The following is a 26,467-nucleotide window of genomic DNA, read 5'->3' as shown; positions in this document are numbered from 1 at the left end:
ATGAAGGCTTCATAATTTTAAGTTAAAGGATTGAAAGTGGTGAGTATTATTATCATTGAGGATGACACTGGTGAGTATTATTATTGCTGAGGATGACACTGGTGAGTATTATTATCGCTGAGGATGACACTGGATTTGTAGCTCAGCCCAGCAGATCAAGAGACTGTTGGGCTAATGAGGATTTTTTGAAGATACTGTTCCCTTTATCCGCTGGTTACTGCTGCACTTTGGTAGTAGGAACCAGCAGCACACTGATAAGATGGGAAACTCCCTTCTTGAGAGCACAGAGGCAGAAAAGGATCTTGGAATCATTATTGACTCCAAGATGAACATGGGCTGACAATGCGAGGTCACGGTTGGCAGGGCTAACCGGACCCTATCGTGCATCCACAAGTGCATCTCAAGTAGGGCCAAGGAGGTGATCCTCCCCCTCTACGCGACACTGGTCAGGCTGCAGCTGGAGTACTGTGTCCAGTTCTGGGCACCCCACTTCAAGAGGGATGTGGACAGCATGGGGAGGGTCCAGAGGAGGGCCACCCACATGATCTGGGGACAGCAGGGCAGACCCTACAATGAGAGGTTACAGGACCTGAACCTGTTCAGCCTTCACAAGAGAAGGCTGAGGGGGGACCTTGTGACTGTCTATAAACTCACTAGTGGGGACCAGAAGGGTTTGGGGAAGACCTTGTTTCCCCTAGCGCGCCCCAGGATAACAAGGAATAACGGCCACAAGTTGTTGGAGAGTAGGTTCAGATTAGACATCCGTAAGAACTACTTCACAGTCAGGGCGGCTAGGATCTGGAACCAACTTCCAAGGGCAGTGGTGCTGGCTCCTCCCCTGGGGGTCTTTAAGAAGAGGCTCGATGCCTACCTGGCTGGGGTCATTTGAGCCCAGTTTTCCTCCTGCCCAGGGAGGGGGTTGGACTTGAAGATCTACAAGGTCCCTTCCGACCTGACTTCTATGAGTCTGTGATCTCAGGCCAGGATTTCTCAATCGTTTCTATTTGAAATGACACATTTCTTTCCATGAGGATTTCTGTATACTGTGAGTTCTGTCACAACCCAAAGTTGTGCTTTTCTGTTTGTGTGTGCTTTGGCATCGCTAAATTATTTTTCCCTCTGAATTGCAGCTTCCTTGCACGGTGGAGTTCTCTGCTGCAGAAGAGAACCCCAGTGCAACAGAGAATTTCCCGCCAATTTGTAGCTTTCTTTGCATGGTGCATTTCTTTTGCATCTCAGAAATGCACGGTTCAAAGGAGTTCCCGCCATTTGTATGAGGATTCGTGCCACATTATTGGCCGATTCTAAATTATGCACATGTGGCGGCTGGCGATTGGCCTGCTAGCCGTATAAAGAGCTTGGGTGGTTTCCGCCCAAGCTGGAGAGAGAGAAAAACTGGAGAGAGAAGGAGAAATTGGAGAACTCACCAGGAGGAAGATCTTCATGCTGTGTGAAGATCTCTAAGCGCTGCAGATCCTTACGGACCCAACGCATCTCTTAAGAAGGCAACAGAGGTCTAAACAGCCTCTGGCCTCTCCCTGTCGCCGAGTGCAATCCTAGACGTATCCCTTTTCCTGTATACTAAATATTCGAACCCACGGAGCTTTAACAACTCCAGGGGAAAGAAATTACCGAACCCGCAGAGCTTCACAACTCCGGGGCTAGAACGAATTTGTCGTAGTCCTCCAACGAGGATTTAAGCGGAGCTGTGCCTGGATGCTGACCAGCCTACACCACTACCACCACTGGTGTAAGTAAACAATCTTTGAATCAACCACTACGCGTCCTTGACTAATTCTAGTTCACCCCCCGGTCTTCTCCGGCCCCGCGTGCCCGGGCTGCTGGCCACAGCCCGCGTGCGCAAAGACGGGCCCGGCTCGCCCCCGGCCCGCACAAGTTCTTGTCTATCTCTTCTAGGGATAGCAACAGAGGGGCCTAAGGAACTCCAGGCTAAAGTAGTGTGGGAAGGGTGAGAGAAAATAAAATTAAAGGCTTCTGTAACATTGACACTTTTTAAAAATACAGGTGATAACTACAACAGAACCTGGATCGTTTCTCCCTGGGTGTTTCAAAACTTGCTTAACTTGCAGCAGGCAGAAGTGAAGGATGGACTGAGTAGTAGCTGTTTCCTGTGGCATTAATTTCAAAGGGCACTGCTTCTCCACCCAGCTGGAGGGCAATAATGGTCTCATTCAGCTAACCCCTGTGGCTGTATGCGACTCCACCTCATCTTTGCAAAGTCTGTGGAGCCTAATGCTACAAACTGTCTGGGTTCCACTGGACTAAGTGGGCTTAGATCCTAATTTTCATTTTGATCCAGCTTTTTTTTAAATCTATGCATACATATTAAACATAGACAGAAAGGCTAAATTAGAGCTCAGAAACATTTAGCTAGTCAAAGAACGATTTTTCATAGATTTTCTTAGACATTAGAGTGGGAAGGGACCTCGTAAGCCACTGACTACTACCCTCTGAGCCTGATGCTTCGGCCAGGTTTCTATCAACCTTACAGTCCACTCATCCAGCCTGCACTTCCTTAGCTTGCTTGCAAGGATGTTGTGGGAGACTGTATCAAAAGCCTTGCTAAAATCAAGGTACACCACATCCACTGGGCTCCCCACATCCACAGAGCCAGTCACCTCATCATAGAAGGCAATAGGGTTGCTCAGGCATGACTTGCCCCTGGCGAATCCAAGCTGACTGTTCCTAATCACCTTCTTCTTCTCCAAGTGCTTAGAAATGGATTCCGTGAGGATCTGCTCCATGAATTTTCCAGGGACTGAGGTGAGGCTGACTGGTCTGTAGTTCCCCGGATGCTCCTTCTTCCCTTTCTTAAATATGGGCACTATGTTTGCCCTTTTCCAGTCACCCAGGACCTCTCCTTATCACCATGAGTTTTCAAAGATGATGGCCAGAGGCTCTACAATCACATCAGCCAACTCCCTCAGCACCCTCAGGTGTATCCCATCCAGCCCCATAGACTTGTACACGTCCAGCTTTTCTAAATAGTCCCTAACCTGCTCTTTCACCACTGAGGGATACTCACTTCCTCCCCAGTGCAGTAGTCTGGGAGCTGAACTTGCTTGTGAAGATGGAGGTGAAAAAGGCATTGAGTATTTCAGCCTTTTCTGCATCCTCTGTCACAAAGTTGCCTCCCTCATTCAGTAAGGGACCCACACTTTCCTTTCTTGTTGCTGACATACTTTTAAAAACTCTTCTTGTTACCCCACATGTCCCTTGCTAGCTGCAACTCCAGTTACGCTTTGGCCTTTCTGATTTCATCACTGCATATCCAAGCACTACTCATTCTCCTCCCTATTTGTTTGTCCAAGTTTCCACTTCTTACAAGCTTCCTTTTTGAGACTTAGTTTACTGAAGAGTTCCCTGCCAAGCTGGTCATCTGCCATACTTGCTAGTCTTCCTGCACATTGGGATGGTTTGTTCCTGCACTCTCAGTAAGGCTTCATTAAAGTACAGCCAGCTCTCCTGGACTCCTCTCTCCTTCAGACTGGCTTCCCAGGGCATCCTGCCCATAAGTTTCCTGAGTGAGTCTTAGTCTGCTTTTCTGAAGTCCAGGATCCTTACTCTGCTGCTGTCCATCCTTCCTTTCCTTAGCATCCTGAACTCATCTCATGGTCACTGCTGCCCAAGTTGCCATCCACTGCTACATTCCCCACCAATTCTTCCCTGGTTCCCAGCAAGTCAAGAAGAGCACAGCCTCTAGTTGTCCATTTCAGCACTTGCACCAGGATGTTGTCCCCAACACCCTCCAAAAACTTCCTGGATTGCCTGCACACTGCTGTATTGACCTCCCAGCAGATGACAGGGCAAGCAAGTTCATTGGAACATTTAGTTGCTTGGAAATATGGTGATATCTCAGCATGTAGCACCTTCTTCTGGACCAATGCTCCAGCTTGTTGATTGGAAATACTATGTATCTTTTCAGATGTGTGTTAAGAAATATAGGGTGTAGTCATTAAAAATCTCATAGCACTTTTTACACAAGTCTTTCCTAGTGAAATTTCAGATGGGTCACTACATGCACCATATCTACAACTTCCCCTGCCATTTCTGGATTCAGTATTTGTATCTTGGCCTAAATGCTTGTGTAGATTTGCCAAATGCTATTCAACAGCAAGTGCAAAATGTCTTCAGTGGATACTCTGGAGTCTTGATCAGTGCCCTAGAAGTCTGACATGCCTGATATTTAGTCATGGGTCTTGCATGGATTCATTACGTAGCGTTGGATGATCACTTAATCTCCCTGCCTCCACATGTCTCCCTGTAAAGTGGGGATACTGCTTACAGTTGTCAAGGCTACAAGGCTGTTGCTAGTGCTAACTTTCCAGAGTGCTTCACTGATCTTAAAGCCCTGTAGTATGAATAGATATATAGTTTAAGGCCCCAGGAACTGGTCAAGGAAATAAACGTGATGATTAAATGAAAGGTAGCAACGTTACAGGGCTCATCAAAGGAATTAAGTTCATCTGTGTAAATGAGCATAACAGGCCATGTACAAGGGAACATAGAGGATACTCTGAAAATAGAGTGGTGAAGAAGCAGAATCCTCAACAGTGGGTGTGTCTACATGTGCACGTAAGTGCCCCTAAATTTAATTTAATGGTAAATGTGATCATGAAATAAAATGGAGAATAGGGATGGCAAAAGACGCATTTCTGAAAATGAAAGATATTGACAAATAGTAAAATGTCCATGGGGGATGAAGTTAAGAGTTTTGGATTGCTATATTATACCAGTCCTCGTGTATGCATCAGAATGGTGGACAATATCGCCAAGTATGGACAAGAGAACTGAAGCAACTGAGATGTGGCTCTTCAAGCATTTCTTGAAGGTATGTTGGACAAGTCACACTTCAGACGAAGATATTTTGTTAAGAGCAGGCTGCAGAAGGAAGCTGCTGATTAACATCAGAAAGAGACAGTTGGAGTTTCTCAGACATGTTATGAGGAAAAAGGAAATTGAAAGTCTGGTTGTAACTGGAAATAGTGAAGGAGGGAGAGGTTGTGGAACAAGAGGTTGACTTATATGAAGAGTCTATCTAAATAGATGAATGTATTAACACTGGAAATTCTGTATGCCAAAGAGAAGAGATCTGTGGAAGACCATGGTCACCAACATACCCTTTGGATATGCTACCTAGAGAGAGAGAAATCTAATGCGCATTAGCTTAATGTGAATTAAGTGTGTTTAGGCAGGCATCTACATGTGCAGGTATTAAAGCACATTAACACTATATGTGGATTGATTTAGGCCTTGGGAATGTGTAAATGCTATAATGCATCTACACGTTCATTAATGCGCTTTTACTATTCACGCCTTAATTTGATACCTGCACTGATACCTGATAGTCTCCCTATGTCTGAAGAAGGGTACTTGTGCCAGAAAGCTTGTAAAGAACTTTGTTCCAACTACTCAGTTGGTCTAATTAAAGATAACACATCTACCCAAAAAGCCTTGCTTGATTATTGAGAAAAGCACTGGTGTGCACCTAGCATGCAGAAAAACCTTGCAACATGTCTGTATATTTGTATTTTTATCTCCTTAGAAATCTGTAACATGGAAGTTGGTCCAATGTTTCCAATTGAAACTTATTTGTGAATGAATTTATAGAGCCTGATCATTACATTTAAATCAATGTAATGCACATTCCTAAGAAGCCATTTCATGCCATAAATCTCTACTTTCATTATCCCTTTGAAATATTAGTTTCAAAGAAAAGATTGCAGTTTTGAAAGCCATAGCCAGCTAGTTAGACTTTACTTCCCATGAATTTGCCATATGATCTTCAAGTTGTACCTTAACATGTGATTTTATTATCATGAGTTATTTACTATATCTATGCAGGAAAACATAATCGTTAACATCATACATAGCTTTCATATGGCAGTTTTCATCAGTAAAATCTGTTTTCTAGGGATGGGAAAAAGGTTATGAAGTGTTTATATTATGTAGATTGGGGATTCTGCGTTGCGGTGACAATACACTAAATCAATTTAAGTTTCATTGTTAGTTTCAGCAGATCCTGTCTGTCGAAGTACATTGTTTCTCGTTAGCATAATTATGAGAATATGCACATAGAGTTCACAAAAACATGCACATTAGACATAATTCAGTGATTAAGACCTTGTGCTTTGCAGTAGAAAAGAATAGTGTACACTTTTAAAATGTGTTTTTTCTTGTAGTTTTGTAAAAGTGTAAAAAACACAGACTGTTTTTATTTGTGGTATAATGACACATGAGTGCAAATACACATTTTGTGTTCCTCTTTTAGGACCATTTATCTCTTCCTTTTTTCTGAAACTCTTGTCGTTCTTATTTTTGTTGGGCTTAAATGAGAGAGAAAGGAAAGGATGGCTTGATGGTTCAGGTGTCAGCACTGGACCCTTCAGATCTAACTTAAGCTTGATGTCATGCAGATGACAAACGCTGTTTGCCCAGTTCCTTATAGGTCAAATAGCAATAACGTAGATGCGTTCATGTTTTTGAAGAGTTTAGCTATGATTGTGTTGGAGGCCATCCATAGCAATGGGCCACTCTTCTCTGCCTCTGGTTTCAACCTTGTGTAGGTCAGTGTAGATTTACAAATGGGTAAGGCTCAGATTCTGAAAGCTGTGCATTGCCTCACTTTAAATTTAGATTTAAGTGACCAGGGTAGATGAAAAAATAATCAAGTTATGTTTCCTGGACCTCTCGGACCTTGGATGGAGACAAATGCAACATTTCCTCTGGATTTCCAGCAACCAGCACGCTGCAGGAGTGTGCATGGGAAATGCAGAGGATCGGGGTGTGCATCTGGAAGCCTGGCCACCTCCTGCAACTAGGCCCACCTACTTGTTAAGGTGCAGAGCCCAGAACTGGATGCAGTACTTCAGCTGCAATCTCGCCAGTGCTGAGTGGAGCAAGAGAATCACTTCTTTGCAATGGTTTTGCTGGAGATGCATCAATTGATGCATGCCAGTGTATGGTTGGCCCTGCTGGCTACAGCATCGCATTGCTGGCTCATGTTCGTACAGTGGTCAGTTATTACCCTCAGGTCTTGGTGACAAGTTATGGGGGATTTTCAGTCCTCCTGCCTGATGAGAGGCAGCAGTTGCACAAGCACCCATGTCATGAGTTTTGCCTGTGAGCAGCTAGGGGTGCAGGGCCCCAGAACCACCCCGCACCAGCCTCCTTGACAGCTGGCAGGCTTTGTGGCTGCAGCAGGACCTAGCAGCCAGGCCTGCAGTAGTTTCCCCCCACCTCTGCCCCAAGACAGACAGCTGCATAAACACCCCTGGCACGAGTTTTGCCTGCCTGTGGCCAGAGGTGCAGGGCCCCAAAACCCAGAACCCCTGCACCTACCTCCTTGATAGCTGGCAGGCTCTGTGGACTCAGCCGGGGCTACCATCCCTGCAGTTTTGACCCCACTGTGGCTTAACACATACACGTGACATGAGTTTTACTTTCAGGATTTGGGGGTGCAGTTTCTCCGAGCCCCCTGTACCTATCTCCTTGAAACGTGGCATGCATCATGGCCTCAGAAGGGGCTACCATCCCTGTAAGTTTAATTCAAATCTGGCCAGAAATGACAAAGTTATAGCCTGTTTTGACTTTTCCCATTATATCCTATGGGCGAAACATCAAAACAGGGTCGAAACGGCAAAATGTTTCGACAGAACGAAACAGAACAGCCGTTTCGACTCGAAACAAAAGTTGAAACAAAACACTGTTCTGTTGAAGCGCTGATCGAACAGAATGCTGCCGTTTCGCACAGCCCTACCGTTTATGGGGAATTCATAATCCAAAACCCCGCCTGGACTTAACTGCCTAAAGGGATGGTCTTATTGAATCACAACTGGGGAAACAAAGGGGATGACCCACCACAACAACTGACACCAGTGAAGGCACCATTTAGTATTTTAGCTGGGGAGTCATACTAAAGCTAAGGTAAAAGAGTTTGATGCCTTTACCTCAATTTTAGGAGCTGCTTAGCTTGATTAATTAATTGTGACTGCAGTGGGGCTTTCTTTGGGCTAGGCTAATTGCATTAAGCAACTGTCAACAACATTTATTTTCCCCAAATCAGACAAAGTAGAATAATGCATAGATAGACTGAGGTATGGTTTAAAATGAGTACTGTATATTGTAAAAATCTATACAAACAACTTTTAAAACCCAGCCTTGAAAGGCTTATATATAAAAGTTGTCCAACTATGGTCAGTGGGATAATTTATCTAAAGGGGGTGTTGGCAAGAATCGCTATTGAGGAATACATGAGTTTGCTGTATCTCCCCCCCCATCTCCATCCCCTTTATCCTGGTGTAATAAGTGCACACAGTGAGCTCTTACGAAATATCCTGGCCAAGTTCTCCATCTTGACAAACCTTAAACATTTCAGAATCAACCCTAAAAGTGAGAGTTTTTTTGCTAGAAGAAATTTAAAATGTTTAATTTAAGACAGTCCAGATGGAAAAGGAGGGATTTTTTTCAGTGAATGGTGGCTAACACTATTTTTGTGAACTTCAGCATCATTAAACTAATACTCAGTATAGGAAATTCATTTTGGACCTTATCATCATGGTCATTTTTTTTAAGGAACTGTGTTAGTTGAGCACCTTGCATCTTAAAATCAAGGTTCAAAGCAAGACCTTGTGTGGCTTGGTGTGGAGAGGTGGAGCAGACACAGCGCTCTGTTCGCCCTGCCAGAAGACTCCTTTGGTCCAACCCAGGGCTCCACAGAGAGGACAGAGGATGTGCTCTTGAGCTAAGATTACTGAACAAATGCACTGATAACCCCAGGCAGCATCAGTCTCCTGCAGCATGGCAGTAGACACCCAGGGCCCTAGAGAAAAACAATTTGTGAGGAAGAAGCAAAATCATTGCCAAGGACAGTTCCTATTATCCACTGCTGCAGCCACTGCTATTTCTGTCTGAAATCTAACTGGTAGGGTGCATGCATGTGTGTAAACTCAATAGCTGAAGTGGAAAAATGAAGTCTCAGCTATCTGTTTCTTCATATCCTTTTCTTCACACCAACTTCAACCCAGCTAGAGCCTGCTAGGAAGGAAAAGGACACACCTGTTCCTGGGAGCCCGAGCTTCCGCCAGCTGGCCTGGCAGAGGATGCCCTTTCCCGCATACTAGCCCTTCCCGTCCTATATGGCAAGACTTATGCTGGGGTTTCCCTAACCCGTGTCTCTCCAGTTTATCTAGCAGGCAGGAAGCCATGCACTCGGTCCTACTCATGTAACCTGCCCCTACGTCTCCCGGTCAGAAAGGCCCCAGATGTCTTAATGGGGCTTGAGGGGAAATGCAGAATAATAGCGCTACTCTGCTGCAATGCATCAAAGGCAGAGATAGGGGTTTTGTCTGACTCCCACCGTTCCCTAGAGATGTTTGTGCTCGGGATGTACTCTTCTTCGTGACTGAAAAATTTGTTTGATGGAGGTTGGTTGGGCCCGGGGGAAAAGCAACGTCAGGCTGTGGATGGGGGCACTGAGGAGAGGAAGGGGCACCAAGGTTGAGAAGGTTGAGAGGCGACCTTGTGGCTGCCTATTAGTTCATCACGGGGGCACAGAAGGGAATTGGTGAGTATTTATTCACCAAGGAGCCCCCGGGGGTTACAAGAAATAATGGCCACAAGCTAGAAGAGAGCAGATTTAGATTGGACATTAGGAAGAACTTCTTCACAGTTCGAGTGGCCAAGGTCTGGAACGGGCTCCCAAGGGAGGTGGTGCTCTCCCCTACCCTGGGGGTCTTCAAGAGGAGGTTAGATGGGCATCTAGCTGGGGTCATCTAGACCCAGCACTCTTTCCTGCCTATGCAGGGGGTCGGACTCGATGATCTATTGAGGTCCCTTCCGACCCTAACATCTATGAATCTATGAATCTAAGGTGCAAAGCTGGAGGAGACACTGGGGCTTTCCAATCTCCAGGAGTCGCCTGGTGTGACTTTTGCTGCTGAGGCCTGGCCACACAGCGGAGCAGGAATGAGACCCAGCCACTGGGCACCATGAGGAACTCTCTGCTGGCTTTTGCCCACCTTGCAGGATGCAGCCGGCCCAGCTGGCAGGAGGCCAGCCTGCCTCTGTGCACCTGTCTGCAGGCTTGGCTTCTCACCCAGGGATGTAATAAACCCAGGAGTCCTCCCTTTCTGCAGCGTCCTGCCCCAGTTTCATTATTATTTGTCCCAAGGAATCAATTGCCACCTTTCCTGCAGTCTCCCCACCTGAGGAATGCCAATAAGAAACTTGGTGGTAGGGTTGCCAACTCTCTTTGAACCTATTCCGGGAGGTTTCGTCACATTGTGAAGTCATTAATGTCATCATTGCATATCAGGAAGGCAAATGCAACATTACTATTACATTTTAAAAACCTACTGGACTACTATATAAATCAGATTCAACATTTAATATTTGTTTTAATGAATGCCCTAGCTTTTATCAGCAGTCTCCTGGAGATTTCTTTCTAATTCCTGGAGACTCCAGGGCAATCCTGGAGGGTTGGCAACTTTACTTGGTGGGCCTCGTGACAAACTTTCCGCAGCACCCCCAAAGCGTACGGACAAACTTTCCGCAGCATCCCCCAAAGCGTACAGACAAACTTTCCGCAGCACCCCCAAGCGTACGGACAAACTTTCCACAGCACCCCCAAGCGTACGGACAAACTTTCCGCAGCACCCCTCAAAGCGTACGGACAAACTTTCCGCAGCACCCCCAAAGCGTACGGACAAACTTTCCGCAGCACCCCCAAAGCGTACGGACAAACTTTCCGCAGCACCCCCAAGCGTACGGACAAACTTTCCGCAGCACCCCCCAAAGCGTACGGACAAACTTTCCGCAGCACCCCCAAGCGTACGGACAAACTTTCCACAGCACCCCCAAAGCGTACGGACAAACTTTCCGCAGCATCCCCAAAGCGTACGGACAAACTTTCCGCAGCACCCCCAAGCGTACGGACAAACTTTCCGCAGCACCCCCAAAGCATCAGGGCTCCCTGCCCTTGCCCACCCTTCCCTACCCTTCCCTCTAACCAGAGCAGGCAAAGAAGAACACTGCGCTAGGGAGGGCCCCGCACCCTGAAACATAAAACGCCGCCCTTCCAAACTGGAAAAACACCCCAACCAACCAACCACCCCAGCGCCTCGCAACCATAGAGACGTCTCGCCCCTGCGCAGGCGCAGTCCGCCCCTCAGGGATGGGGGGGCGGCGGCGGCGGCGGCGGCGGCCGCGGCCGCGCGAGGGACCCGGATGTGGCGCATGCGCGGGGCGGCGGCGCTGGACGTGTCGGCGGCGGAGCGGCGGCGGCAGCGGCGGTAACAACAACAACCGGCGGCGGCGGCGGATCCAACCTCCTCCCTCCCCGCGGCCCGGCGCGCCCGCCCGCCCCGAGCCTGGGCCGGGCCCTGCCGCAGGGGAGGCGGCGCCGGGCGGGCGGGCGGGGAGCGGGGGGCCCGAGGCCCAGGTAACCCCCCTGCCCCCCACATCCGCACTAACGGGCCCTCTGACGTCACGGCGAAGTGATTCGTGACGTCACGAAGGAGTCATTTCTATTGGGGGGGGTTTCTCCCCTTCTTGGCCCTCGCTGGGGAAACAAGACCATTTGGGGGGGATTTTTTTTGTGGGGGGGGGGGAGAGGATGTTTTTGGGCAGAGAGCCCCAGTCCGACGCCCTGCGGGCGCTGCGGGGCCTTTCCCACCCGCCGCGTCCCGGAGCCGGGGCTGGGATGTTTCCATGCTTGGTCTCAGCCCGGAGGGGAAAGGTTTTTGTTTTCCTTCCTTCCTTCCTTTCTTTTCTTTCTTTCTTTCTTTCTTTCTCTCTTTTGTTTTGTTTTTTCTTAAATCGCAAACACGGCGCACTTCTCCCTTTGCAGATTTCAATCAGGAGCAGATGTGAGCTAGTGCACCCCGCGCAGACGTATCCAGGCTGTATTGGCCGGGCACAGTGTTGTGTTTTTAAAATTTTTTACTATTCCTTTTGTGACTTGGTTTAGCTGTAGTTATTTCCTCTGTTCCTGAGATTTTTTTTCTGCTGAACTTGAAGGTTTTTTCCCCTGAAAGTTGGATCTTGTCATGTGTTTTGAAGCAGTCTAGTGAAAGCCCGTAGGGTCAGGGGCTCTCTGTGAAACTGTCTTGGGTCTTGCTGCTTTCGTTTGATGTTTGTCGGTGTAAGTGTCTGTCCCGAAGGGGTATTGCAGTGGGTCACGGGGGGAGGGGGAACCTTTCGGGTCTCTGTTAAGGCCACAGCATTTAGATCAGGATCTTTAACGTGGAGTCATAGTTGAATGGTGAACCAAGAGCATGGGCAGCTCCTTCCTCTAAGTGCTGGTCATCCTCCGTCTCAGTAAAACGTGATGTAAATGGATTTGGTAAAAGAAAAAAAAAGCTTATTGTTTGAGCCAGCGCAGGCTAAAAAATGGTTAAGTGAACGTGCGATCTTACCCATCAGCTCTCTTCATTTTATATCTTCTGAGTTAGTGTAATTGCTAACTTCAGTGACAAAGTAAGGGGGAGGGGTGTGTGTATGTGCGTGTGTAAGCATGTATATGTGTGTGTGTGTATGTATATAAATATCTATCTCTCTCTCTAAATAAAAATACTACCATAATCCTTGCACGTGTTCAATTAGAAATATTTGTTTTGTTGAATTTACACGGCCTGTCTGTTGCACTTGAAAATGCTGTTGAAAATAGTAGGAGTGCGCAGGTGGAAGCTGAGGAAAAACAGTCGAATACTTCACCGTAGGCAGCTAAATCTTAAGATTTCTTCGTTTCACAAGAAAAAGTGGTCTTTGCCATTTGTGAAATATAGTCTTAGTCTCAATTCAAATAAGCTTAATTATTGCTGCTGCTTTTTTTTGCTTGAGATAGCTGATATTGCCCGTGACGCTTTTCTAAATTGCTGTGGTTGATTTTGTATTAGCGTGCCAAAACTTAGTGTGCCAAAATTATTCTTTCGGTGTGACTTGTTAGTTTTCTGTGTTGTAGTATGACTTCTGCTCTGTCCCAGTTTCAGAACTGAGACTATGTAACTATTCAAATTCAAGAAAAGTGCTAATGTTTAAAGAATGTTATGGCTAGTTTGCCTTTAGTTCTTGTCATACAGATCCGTGCCAGGCTAGTCCTGCACTAGTACTCCTCATTTTTGCTATTTAGTGCTGATTGTGCCTGTGTGTGTGGTTCTTATTCCCTCTTCAGGTTAAAAAAAAGAAAGTTTTTGGCTGGAAAACTCAACAAATTGCTCATACCTGCATCAATTTGTGAAATGTTTTGTTGCATGTTTGTGAGCCTGTTTTTTTAAGTTTGCTAGTGAAAACTCAAGTTGTAGTAGCACAGTTAGACAGTGGTGAGATATCCCTTGAAGTCAGCTGCCTGGGGTGTTAAAGACTTTGTCAAACATTGATGTATGTTGTCACATACTTGCTTAATAGTTTAAGTGTGGTTGTAAATGCAGTTGGTCACTTTACCTGCCTCTTGTTTTTGCTGTTTAAAGGTATCTAGAAGTTTGTCACATTCTGCATTACCATAGGAAGGGAGCTCGGAGGTAAACTGATCTAGCTCCCTGCTCAAGGAAGGATAATTCCTGACTGAGCCTTCCCAGTCAAGTAACAGGGTAACTTGTGTAATGAACCATTTTTTTTTCATTATTCAGACTGTATGAATGGTGGCTACTGTCACTTGGTAAATCTAGTGCATTCTAGATTTTCTTTCTTAGACTACATATGCCCTTGACAGGGGCCTGGTGGAGCCCCAACCCATCATGTTTTAAAGAAAAACATAGCTTTTGTAAAGCTTCAACAATAAGAAATCTTCTACTCCAAAGGCATAAGAAACACTTCAGGAAGTAGAGGACCTGATTCTTGTTGAAATCTGTTACAGAATAAGCCAGATCAAGACAGACAAACCTGCAGGTCCAAAGTTGTGCACAACATACTTCCCCACTGCTGTACAGATTGTGACTGAAGTGTTTCTTCCTGATTCTGTGGAGCCGAAATATCTGGTCCCTCTCTGAGCCAGGTGGGCAGCCAGTGGGACTTGCTAGTCAGCTGAGGGCCCACCTGGCTGGAGTAGAGGCAGGCAGTTTGGCTTCAACAGGACTTCAGCTGACTTAAGTGCTGCTAGCTTAGCCCTGAGCTTCCTTGCCTTTCTTTTCAAGCTGGACGAGCCCTCGGCTAATTTTTTTTAAGATACTGTTAGCTATCCACCATAGTTGATGAGGGTCCAGGCAGTTTGGCACCAGTAGGATCAGGCCCTCAACTGGTAAAGCACTACTGGCTGAGCCCAATTCCCAACCCCTCTTGCCTTATTTGGGGGTGGTATGTGAGAAAATATGCTACCTCCAAGCACCATGCATTTGCCTGAAAGGTACTGGTGGTAATCTGAAATCATCATCTTCACATTCCTCCTTGAACTCGTGTAATGTTGTAGCAGTTTTTATAGCTGTAAAGTTTTCAGGGTTAAACCTTCAGTAGTTATCACATACACTCTAGTCACCGTTTAAAAGTTGAATATGTACATGGTAATATGTATATAGGATATGTATAGTGTACGTATTCACTGCAATGTTAAAAAATTGTGTAAAAAAAAAAAAAAAAAAATGAACATGACATCTTTTATTTGAGCCAGTGTGCGTATGGTGGGGGAAAGTGTAACTCTTCTCATCTTTTTGCCATTTAGGCCCTTTAATTTGATGCAAACAAACGTTAAAACTCTATGCCTCAGGCAGCATTGAAAATGTATGCAGTCTTTCTACTTTCAGTCAAGTGTATACTTTGTACTCTTGTTAGCTTATTGTACAAGTGTTTTGTAAAACATCTCTCCCTTCCTACCCAGATTTGACTCTGTTCATGTCTATTTTCCCAATCCACAGACAGGGACATTCTCATGCTTGTGGAAGAGACAAACATCCCTGGATTTCACCACTACCCCCTGCATTAAATTTCCTTCCTGAACTAATCTGCAAGGCCACCTCACCTGCCTTTCTATGTTCAGATATCTCCTAAAGACTTGCTTCTGCTCTGGTAACTGTAGAGAGTTAGTAGTCTGATAGTGACAAGGTTGTAGTAACTTTGGGGTAATTTCACTGTCAGTATATATCTGTATTGTAAACAACACATTATTCATACTAAGACATTACCAATTATCACCTTCACTGTTTTATTTTCTATTGTTTCCCTCTTAGTCGAGACTTTTTCTGGCTGGATTGTTTGTTTATAAAGAATGTACATTTTGGGGTAGGTGTCATACAGTTGTATGTGGAAAGTGCCCCGTGTATTGTGGATACTACAGATAGTTATAAAGTGGGAACCTTCTGGCAATTACTCAGTGTTAGTTAGTCACATCTATGCTTTGAGCTTGTTTCTTGATTGAATTGATTCATCAGCAGCCATGGTTGGCTTAAACCCTGGTATAAATCAATAGGGTGACATATGCATGTCTGGCCCAGGATCAGTCAGCCTGTTCAAAGACATCTATTGGATTGATGATGACCTGGACAAGTGTCCATTGGCTTATGGACCTATTTCCTCCGTCAGCATTCTGGCTTTCTTTTCCTTTTCCTTGGTAGCAAGAGTGACTGGCTGAAGGAAAGAAGCCCAGTGGTGGTTGATTGTAGGGGTGCATTGATAAAGATATTCTTGGTCGATACTGGAAGCCTATCATTAACCACCCATATTGGCTGATACCCATCCGATAACGGTTTTACAGGAATGGAACCCGGCAGCTTGGAGAGCAGCGTCCTGCTGGTAGGTCTGTGGGGTGGAAGGGGTGTTGGAGAGGGAAGGCATGTGGGGGACAGATCGAGGCCCACATGGTGAGGGAGGGCGTGGGGCAGAGGCAGGTGCTGCCCAGCCAGGATAGTGAATGGGATCCCAGGGCTGGGAGTGGGATGTAGCTGTGGGCGGTTCGTCCAGAGGGCACGGGGGGGTGGGTAGGGTGGGTGGCTCCCTGCTGCTGCTCACACTCCTGGGGGAGGGAAGAGGGGCATATGCCCCGCCCCTGGATTTATGCGTGGGGCGGAGGTGGGCTGCCTGCTGTGGGTTTGGGGCCAGGGATACTGCCAGTCTCTTCCTGGTTGGGGTGCTGGGCTGGGGCTGGACTCAGAGTGGGTGGGAATGGGTTGGGCCCTGCTGTATGGGGCGAAGGGGTGGCTACAGGGGGGCTAAGGTGAATTGTGGGGTGGCTATAGCCTCCCCAAACCCCAACTAATGCTACCTCTGTTCATGGCACTCCACTCTGCTGCCTTTCCCTTGGAAGCCCCCTGTTGTGGGGAGGGCAGGGGGTGTGCAGCTGGTGTAGGGCTCCCGAGAGAAAGGTAGCAGAGTGGAGTGCCCTGTGCAGGGGTGGTGTTGCGGGGGAGGTTTGGGGAGCTGTGGCCACCTCAAAATTCACTTTAGCTTCCCCTTAGGCCCCTTCCCAAGGCTGCCACTGTCACCCACCCCATGCAGCTGAACCCGCCCTACTCCGGGCCCAGCCCTCCACTGGGAAGAGGGCCATTCCTGGCCCTGAACTTGGAGCGGGCAGGCTGCCTCCACCCTGCACACAAATCCAGTGGGGGGGATGCAGCAGTGGGGAGCTGCCTTAGCCCCCCCACCCTGCCGCACCCCTGGATACACCTGTGGCTCCGTGCTGCTCCCAGCTCTGGGGTCCCATTCATTGCCCCAGCTGTGCAGTGCCTACCCCTGCCCCACTCCCTCCCTCACTGGGGGGGGGCCTCAATCTGCTCTCCAACCCCCACTCCCTTTCCCCCCACAGACTGACCGGAAGGACACTGCTCTTCAAGCTGCCTGGCTGCAATCTTGGCTGTGTGCATGGCAGCTGTGTGCATGCAAGTGGCATTTATCAGTGACATTATTGGCTATCTCAGGCAAAAAAACCCAATAGCTGATTATGTTAATTTTCCTTTTATCGGTGCCGATCTGATATGTGGTTGATATACTGGTGCGTCTCTAGTTGATTGTGCTACTGCGGGTGGCACTGGCAGCCAGTGCTATTCCTGGCATTGTGGAGCTGTCCAGCCCCGCCTCTCGGGCCTGAATAATTTGTCATGCCTGAATTATCCAGTGTAATTTCTAATAGTTGTGTGTGTGGTGTTTGTAAACCAAGGTAGTACGAGTACTTATGCATTATTCATTTATTTATTAAATAAATAATCATGAAAGATGACTTGCAAAAGAAGCCGATTCAGAAGCACCTGAAAAGCTTGTTGTTGTTTTTTTTGTTTTGTTTTTTGTTATTTTTTTAATGAGAAGTTCATTTTGTTTTTTTCAAGGGCTGAGGGGAGTTATAATCTCACTAGAGACTAAAAGAGGGAGGATTTTCAGTTATTTTGGACACTGATTATTCAGCTTCTTATTTAAAACACCAACTCAGGTTCATTGATAAAAGCTTGAGAAGAGGCTCTTTTTAAAACAAAACAAAACAAAAACCAAAAAAAGGTAACACTTGACCTTAAAGGTTTGCTGCTATTCTAAGGACTCCTCCAGTAAAAGCATAGAAATATTAAGTCTATATTTGTCTAATATATAAAAAGCAGAGAGGCTTGAGTTAGAAAACTGTCTTATTCCCTTTCAAATGTAAAAGAAGGCGAAGGGGCAAAAATATACCAGTCTGTATCTTTTTTGCCATGGGCAACATGTCAAGGGGCATCCTTTATTGAAACATCTCAGCAGTTCCTAGGCCTTATCTACACTAGAGAATTTGAGCATGCTAAGTGACTGCATCTCTTGGGTGCATGTGCTAGTGCACCTAGTTGCTGTGGCATTTGGAAGACATGCCTCATACCACTTCTGTACTCCTGGCTGTGTGAGTCTAAGTGCACAACCCAGGCAGGTGTGTAATGGTAAGTTGCTAGTGCAGATGATGCATACTGAAGAACCAGCTGGAATTTGAGTTTTCCTACTGTGGTCTCATAGCACAGTATTTGCTTTTTCGGGTGCTGTGTCCAGTGTGATTTTCCTACATTGCTCTCCAGCAGTATTTCACCTGCACAGACTGGATTATTCCCTTGGGCCTCTTCACTTGACTGGTGACTAGTGTTTGGTACCTGAAGCAGAGCTTTTTACATTCAACCTGGTCATTTTTGGGGTGGCAGGACTGAAATAGCTGCTGTTTTTGGGGATGTACCATAAAGCTTCTGGGAACCATGAGAAACTTCCAAGAGGTATTTTGCATGCACCCTTTTCCTAGACAGGCCTTGTGCAGACATGAGGATGCAAATGAAATAAGATTCCTAGCGTAGCTGCTCGGTGTTGGTTTCAAGAGGCAATATTACCATCTTAGTTATACGATATTACTTATCAGTGTAGGTGAACCTAAATGCTTGCAAATTCTGTCTGTATTGTTCAGGTAACCTTGTTCTTCCGAAGTATCTATAGGCATGAAAATGCAAAGCTAGTGCCAGCCACATGCTTCTTCATTGTCCATTTTAAACAGCCGCCTCCTGTTTGGAATTTCATTGCCTTGGTTAAAAGGATGCATCACCCTTCACTAATTCAGTGTAGCTCTTAGTGAGGCTGTTTTGTGGGTCTGGAATGGAGAAAAACGTGAGTTTTTGGTTCAGGTGGGATCTTTAAGGAAGGGGTTTGAAAAGCTGGCTAGAAATTGTTCTTTGAGATGCGCTTTGTTTGGTAGCTGCTTAACTACTTGGTTATCTAGTAAATAAGTGCTAGGCATCTTAATTTGTGTTTGGTTTGTATCAGATGTAACTTTCTCTGCATCGGATCTTATTTTTAGCTCCTTTTTTGATTATATCTTTTGTAAAGTGCTAGTTAATAGCACTTGTTTCATTTTTTAAACAAAATCAGTAACATGTTAGGCTTGAAATGTATAGCTTTTTGCATATTTAATTTCCTAGAGTATCATTAACCTGGCTGCAACATAGAATTTTATGCTAGCTTATACTTTTAACATAGTTTTAGACGTTCCTTTCTTTTCTCATATTACCTGAATAAGTAATCTAACTTCATTATTCTGTAGGAGAGAGATCTTTGGAGGGTGGAACTAAACACTTTCTTTAGGGTTGGCTTGTTTATGAATTTTCATTTAGCTATCAAATTAAGTTATATTGATGGTTAATTTGGTTTTGTAATGGCTTGCACACTTTAGTCGACTTCTACATTTCCATCACTAATCTTTCTTTTGTCCCCATTTTTATTCTTATACTCTCTGCTTTGCTCTTTCCTTCAGTTACAGGTTCAGCGGTTCTGAGGTTGTGTTTCTGGGGAGAGAACAGGAGGTGTTAGCTGCACTGCAAGGCCGTCCCTACCTCTTTTATGGGCTGCCCATAAACAGTTTCTACTGCAGTCTCAATGAACCTCAGTTATTCAGGGAAGTATGGAGGCTCTTGGGCAATAAAGTCAGTTCCACATACCAAGGCTTGGACTGTTACGTAGGATGGTTTTAAAGCTTTGTGCTTGGGGCAGATATTCAACTCCAGCTCTGTGATTCCTAGCCAGAGTGCTGCCAGATCCTTTTGAAGGCTGCCTTGAGATGTGAGGTGATAAGCAAATAAGCCAGGCTCAGGCTAATCACTGCCTGGATGGTTTCCCCACCACCCTTGTGTTAGGAGGTAAGCATTGTAATATATAAACTGGATGCCACTCAATTCACAATTTTATGGATGGGCCCCTTGAGTTCAGTGGAGTTGAGAACCACTTCTCTGTATATTGTCTGCATGGGAGGATGGGTGGGTATAAGTAGTTACATATTCAAGGATACTTTGGAGACTGTGTCCTGGAGTTCTTAATTTCTGAGTGTGTAATGTCAAATTTTCCATTGTTCTTTCAAATGAAAGCAATTTTGTGATGTATCCTGAATATGAAACTGGACTTGAGATATGTCCAGATGAGCATTGGTGCCTTTAAAAGGTATTAATCTTAAAAGGTACTAATCTAGTGGTGCTCAACCACTAGCCCATGGGGCTGGATAGCCTGTGGGGCTCTCCACAGGTCTGGAAATTTAGCGGTGGCTGAGTGGTAATAGTGGTAATTGCTACAACTTTGGATTAAACCATGGCAATTAATACTGCCACCCCTTCCCTGCTGCCAAATTTCTGGGCCTGTGGGAAGCCCTGCAGGCTATAGGACACAACCCCATGCATGTGGTCTTTAGTTGCTCTTAATTTTTTTTCAATGTTTTATTTTCTAGGTAGATATGCTTTATGTTTTTGGAACACTGTTTAAGGCAAATGTCACTGTTCTGTATTACTTAACAAGTTTGTCAGTTTATGCCAAAACTAATTGCAGTGAAGAATAACTTTCATGCTAGGTTTAGCTATAAATGACTGCTCCTCATTTATTGTAGTGCAAAAAAGCCCCAAGATTTTAAAATACATCTTTTATACTTTATTCAAAAAAGTGAAAAACATTGTTTAGACTTGTTTGGAAAATGTTCTTTCTCTTGTAGAAATTTCAGCTCGAGCATTTTTGGAAAAGGTAAACCATTGAGAAGGAGAGGAGATATTTATCATGCTCTAATGTTAGTATCAAGCTTGCTATATAGCATTGAATTAAAGGTGGAATTGCAGAGAGAATAAACATTGAACAGGAAAACTTGCAGTTTTAGGAAGGATATAACTTGCATATTTGTACTAGAATCAAAAGGAAAACTATTATTTTTAAATTTCCCTTTGTACCATGTATAATGGTACCATATTTATGTGAGTAGATGACGACCCTGATTATAAGAGAACCTCCCAATAATTAGATTCTACTTATGGAAAACTTAGAATTTGTTATAATTTTCCAAGTATAGAATCTAATTATTGGAGATTTGCCTTGAATTTGTCCCCTTCCCACTGCTACAGTAGGGAAAATAAATCTCAGGGAGCAGGTAGTCCCTTTGCTCTCTGCTTCCCCCCAACTTCCCCTTTTCCTTACTGTCAGACCCTGAGCACAAAGAAGTGAGGAGCAAATTTGAAAACAATAAATATGAAATGAAATGTGGCTAAAGTAATTTGCATATAGTACCCATGCACTTAGTTCATTCAGAATTGATGCACGTTACCTTTTTTTAAACTGATGTGAGTTTTAGCACAGGTACTTCATAAACACACTTTTGAGCAGTGCTTTGGCCCCTACTTATATGTAGTACAAACTGCATGATATTAGTCCAAAGCCAAAAGACTCGTGATTTACTACAGAGTTCATTGGGCTGGGCCCCAGCAGAGAACAGCATTTCAAGCCATTGTGACCCCATAGCTCAGCACTGTGCAGTATTTTAGATAGATAACTTTCCACCCCCTCAAGAAAGCTGCAACTCAGCTGTGGGAGTGAAGAGGAAGTAAAAATGTACGCAGGTAGTGGCTCACCATGATTTAAAAAGAGTTGGCAGTGAGAGGGACTGTGCTTAATGGGCCGCACTAACCTATTCTTAGGGTAGGTTCCTATCAGCATGTTTGCCTAGTGTGAGCCATGTGTTTCATAGTGATACTTAGTATTGGCTGCATTTAATCAACTTCATACTTGGTTTCCATTGCTGAGTGCATGCTGCTTTTGGCAGCAGTTTAATAATAGTGGATTTACTGAGATTTCCTTCTATGCGGTTCTAAAACAAAGGGCTTCCCCTCCTCCCCATGCCAAATTGGGGGGGGGGGGGGGGAACTTCTTTGTGTATATGAGTAATTATGGTAGTTAACGTAAATTCAGGTCTGCTGTCTAAGTGTTTGATGGTATGTAGTTTGCTCCAGGGTCTTACCTGCTCCTGGAAAATAAGGACTTGCAACTTTCTGTCAGATATCAGCAGTAAGGAACTAGAGTATAAATTCGAATTGGATACTTTTTATCTTTTTTTTTTTTAAATTTAATTTTAGCCTGCCATAGCTGATACCCTGATGTAAATACCGGAGTCGTCTCTGTTGCCAGTTGTAGTTGCAATAGTGGAGAATGAATCTGGCTTTCCTAGGATGCAGACTTCTAGGTGCTAGAACACAGTAGTGAGTTACCAATTTACAGTGGAGTTACTGATGTTTATTTGCAAATTTGTTTTTTGTTCCCTGGAAGTCTGACATTGAGCTTTGTCAAATGTGGAGTGTGTACCAAATTTTCTTTCATACCACAACCTCCCAAATAAGACATGCACCCTGTTTTGTGAAGGTAGAATGAAGAAAAAACCCCCAAATCCAGGGTTGTGGCTGAATTCTTGATGCATGAAACAGCATCGCTTGCTCTCCGCTTCCTCCTCAGCCAAATCTAGCAGTTTAATTCTGTCTCTGCTACTGAATTGGCAGCGAGTTTGGACTGAGCGTACTCCAACCCTCCATCATTAAGCCTAAGGAACACAGCCCCATGCAGCCATTCCAGCATCTCCTCAGTTCCAGTGCAGAAATCAGCTTCCTTGCTTAAAAAGCACCCCCCGGGTTTTTTTTCATGGCTGGTTTTTGGGGGAAAGGGGTGTGCAATATGTGAATATGGCATAAGCTTGGTTTCTCAAACATGAGTTGCATGATAGATACTTGGTTGTCTGTTTCTAGGATGCCCATTTTTGCAATAGTTGCTTGCAGGATTTTGGAAAGGATCGGTGCCCATATGTGTTGGGCAGGTTTACTTGTTGGATGTAGCAGAATTGTCATTAAATGGCAAAGTGAATAGCAATAATTGTACCTTAGTAGTGTTGCAAGGGACATACAAGTAAGATCACCTAAGCTGTGTAGAAATACTCCATGCCAAAATAATTTATTTGCATACTTAATGAGCCTAGTTTTGTTTTTAATTGTGATTTTTTTTTTCTTTGAAACTAGAAAGGCCAGAAACATTTTATGGCTTTACACTAGTGAATCTCAAACAGGGAGCTGTGGAAGTCTGGAGTGCCTTGAGATCCTTTCAAAGGTGCTACAGGATGTCACTTAGTATTTGTACCATTAAATGTGCAAGCATAATTCACAAGACAAACCTAGAGATTTCGAATAGGAATCCGTGATGTCAAAAATATGCTGACCTGTTGTTATCTTAGTTGTTTGCAGTAGACAAATTACTTTATCTTTCCAAAATAAAAAAAGAATGAGTGACAATTAAAAGCTAATAATTATGGAAGTGTGCCTTGAGTCTAACAATGACTGTTGTGAGCTGAACAAGGGGTTCCTGGAGTCTAAAAAGGTCAGGACCACTGCCTTAGTGCAGTGCTTCCCAAAAGACCAGAAGGCCTGACCCACAGAGTACAAGTATACAAAAAGTTAACTTTCTAAAATAACTTCCCATTTATAAAATATTTCTTCAATTTTGGACAATTTATTTTTCTAGTGAAAATTTACCAACATCTGCTAACAGATGAAAACCCGAATTCCAGCATATCAGCGCTGTAATTAGAACATGCCATTTGTATACACATAAAATCACTTCTTTCCAAACGAACAGTTGAAATCAGATTTTTTTTTGTTTAAATTTTTCTTTTAAAAATAAACATATGAACCTAACAAAATATTTTGAGACCTAAACTTACTATAAATCAGTAGTTGAAATATAATACAAGCAATCAAACAGTAAGCACTTGGTGCCAAGGGGCTTTTTTACATGTGTAGACGCCACAGCACTGGGCACTTTGAAGAGCACCCGGCGCTGCAACGCATACAGTTGTATAAGTGGTGAAATGTGCGTCAGCGCACAGAAAATGACGGTGGTGTGCTTTTGAACTAACACACCTCAGCAGTGCTTTAGTTCAAAAGCGCACCGCCTCCATTTTTTTGCGCGCTGACGTGTATTTCTCCGCTTCTACAACTGCATGCGGTGCAGCAAAGTGTATGTCAACTTGCGTGCGGAGCAGACGAGATTAAACAATCAATCGAGTCAAATCGCGTGCGGAGCAGAATCGATTAATTGAGTCTGCTCCGAAGCGGCAGAGCTCCAGTGCGTCGCGGGACAAAGGTATGTGTATAAATGCCCGAAGTGTGTCTTTTTTTTTTTTTTTTTTTTTTAAACCTGAATACTAAATTAGTGGAAATCATTGGCTAAACATCTCAGAACAGAGTGTTTTTGATATGTTATACCACTGCTTAATAGTGGTAGCCTCTCTTGCAAGTGCAGAAAGTCTTCGCTTCAGTTTATTCAGTTCACTAAGTTTTGTCACTTGTTTGTTCAAAGTTGAGAAACCAGTTGAGTCTAAAAGGTAGAAAAGCATGTTTTTTTATTTTCAACTGATAAAATGGAAGTGCAAAAGCATGACATCCACTGGTTCTAAAATTTTGAAGGATGTGTGATTAAAATTGGTTTAGTTCATTAACTTCATATAATTCTCTCTATTAAAAATAATGATCAAGGCAAAATATAGTATAGCTTTTTCTTATTGTATTCAGTGTACTCAAGTTGGTTCTATTTGACTAGTAACTAAAAAAATCAAGTTTATTGAATTGAATCTCAATTTCAATTCAAATGCAGCTTGACACAAGTCAATATAATCTAATAAACAAGAAATGTATCAGTTATGTAACACAACAAAAATGTGGAAATTAAGAATTTGAAAAAGTGTATGTTAAATAAGATAATTGCTCAGATGTGTAAAGTTATAACATACCTTGCTTGTTATCAGCGAAGAAATATCAGAATTACTGTGAAGCTCATATTTTAGCCAAGCACGAACCTGTCTTTTGGAAAATAGCTAAAATACAAATGCCGAACAAGAATAAAATTTGGTTGTTAAATCATAGATTTTAGTTGTGGTTTTAATCCTCCTAATCTGCAATTGGTTTGAATCTCCTTTATACGAGGTATTACAAATCAATGTTGCTGAACTTTTTTTTTTCTTTTTTTCCAAATCAAAACCTGTTCGTGCAAGGTAATTTGTCTACCCAGATCTTTTTTGTATATATGACACTTCCCTGTTGAGAATTATAAAAACTTTTTGTATAAAAGTGTCTCTAAAAAGATCAAACATAATGTCAAGGTATAAGTGCCAGGACAATGAGGGCCTCAAATTGGTTTTGATGTGCTTTAGATCATTTTCCCCTGTACTTTGATTAAAAACAAGTTTCACTTCCAAGCTATGATCTCTTCATGCCTTATTAAACTGTTCTAAAGTAGGTGTATTTTTCCCCCTAGGTTTGCCCAAGACACAACACACCTGACACTTTCTTTGATCATCTTTTGTTCGCTGGCCTGAAAAGTGTAACTCCAAAAAAGATTCAAGACATTGTTCTGAAAGAAAAGGCTGTGACACATGGACAATATGTCTATTACTAACACACCAACAAGTAATGATGCTTGTCTGAGCATTGTTCACAGCTTGATGTGCCATCGACAAGGTGGAGAGAGTGAAACTTTTGCAAAACGAGCAATTGAAAGTTTAGTTAAAAAGCTAAAGGAGAAAAAAGATGAATTGGATTCTTTGATTACAGCTATAACTACAAATGGAGCTCATCCTAGTAAATGTGTTACAATACAGAGAACATTGGATGGAAGGCTTCAGGTTAGTCCAAATGCAAAACCTGATGGTTTTTTCTCTCCTAATGCTTGTAGAGTGGGAGTACAAACAAGTGGAACTGGGTTTAGGGTATACTGAAGAGTAGGTGTAGTGGCTCCTTAGCATAAGTTTGACCTGTAAATCCATATGCAGGCAGTTTGGAGCTCTGGGGCTTGCTCCATTAGTTCCTTAGTTACAGGAACTAATGGAGTTTGTAGGATTGGTAGGTTTTGGGCAGTGGGAAGATCTAGTGGTAGTGTGATAATTTATACCACTAGGGGCACAGGCTAGCGGGCTTAGCATATTTCTTCATAAGGTATTTTTGTTACTTTTGTAGAAAGGCTTAAGCTGCATCTGTACTATGGCCTGCTTGCTTAGGTTTGACAGGGTCATGAAGAGGTAGAATCCCTCTTTGATCATTGATAAGGCAGTGCTAGCAGAAACCATGTTGTTGTTAGCATAGTGTTGGGGTTGGTTTTCCTATACCAACGTGAAGCTCATTTTTGCTAGTATAGCTGAGTCCACCTTAAGAGCACATCACTCAGCATGGTATAACATGCTGGTGTTTATTTCCCTACTGGTAAAGCCCATATACTAATGATGCAGATTATTTCCACAGAGTTTATATGTGCCATCTTCCTCCTTCCCAAAGCCACAGGTCCCGCAGTGTTCAGGCTAGGGAGGATGGATCATGGCTTGCCCCTGTAGCATCTATTTTATTTTGTACAAAGGCTTCAGTTTCTCAAGCATATGGTAAATGGCTTGGCTGCATGCCACATGTTGCATATAAGAACAGTTTTCACATCTGCTAAGATGTTTTCCATTAATTTTTAATCTGGGGATCGAATTCTGCTGTTTTCCCCGTAATTTTTATTTACAAGCATGTGGAAATCTAAATTTTTCTATTTTATCAGACCACTTTTGTTGTGGTTGACGGCTTATTTCCAGTGTCGTCTTTTGCAGCTTGTTGTGATTATTCTCAGGATAAAATACATTAATTTCAGTTCCCATGGGGTTTCTTTTTGGAATATTTATTTCTATTGGATGCAGATTTATTTATTTATTTATTTATTTATTTATTTTTTT

At 43.9% G+C, this 26,467-nt stretch overlaps 1 protein-coding gene across 3 annotated transcripts in view; it reads left to right on the top strand.

Moving 5' to 3' along the window:
* Positions 1-11,318: 11,318 nt before the first annotated feature.
* Positions 11,319-26,467, top strand: part of SMAD4 (SMAD family member 4) — a 34,774-nt gene continuing 19,625 nt past the window's right edge. For 2 of the 3 annotated variants that reach the window (XM_019496065.2, XM_019496063.2), the window contains exons 1-2: positions 11,319-11,461; positions 25,021-25,387. In XM_019496065.2, the coding sequence (XP_019351610.1) occupies positions 25,139-25,387 (249 nt within the window). In that variant the 5' untranslated portion in view covers positions 11,319-11,461; positions 25,021-25,138. Of the gene's footprint in view, positions 11,462-19,206; positions 19,563-25,020; positions 25,388-26,467 lie in introns of those variants that run through there. The other variant, XM_019496064.2, reaches the window with a different exon arrangement.

Source organism: Alligator mississippiensis, chromosome 3 (genome assembly GCF_030867095.1).
Source record: "Alligator mississippiensis isolate rAllMis1 chromosome 3, rAllMis1, whole genome shotgun sequence".
Lineage (NCBI taxonomy): Eukaryota > Metazoa > Chordata > Crocodylia > Alligatoridae > Alligator > Alligator mississippiensis.
Note: the sequence above shows the minus strand (reverse complement) of the source record. Positions and strands in the feature narration are given on the sequence as shown.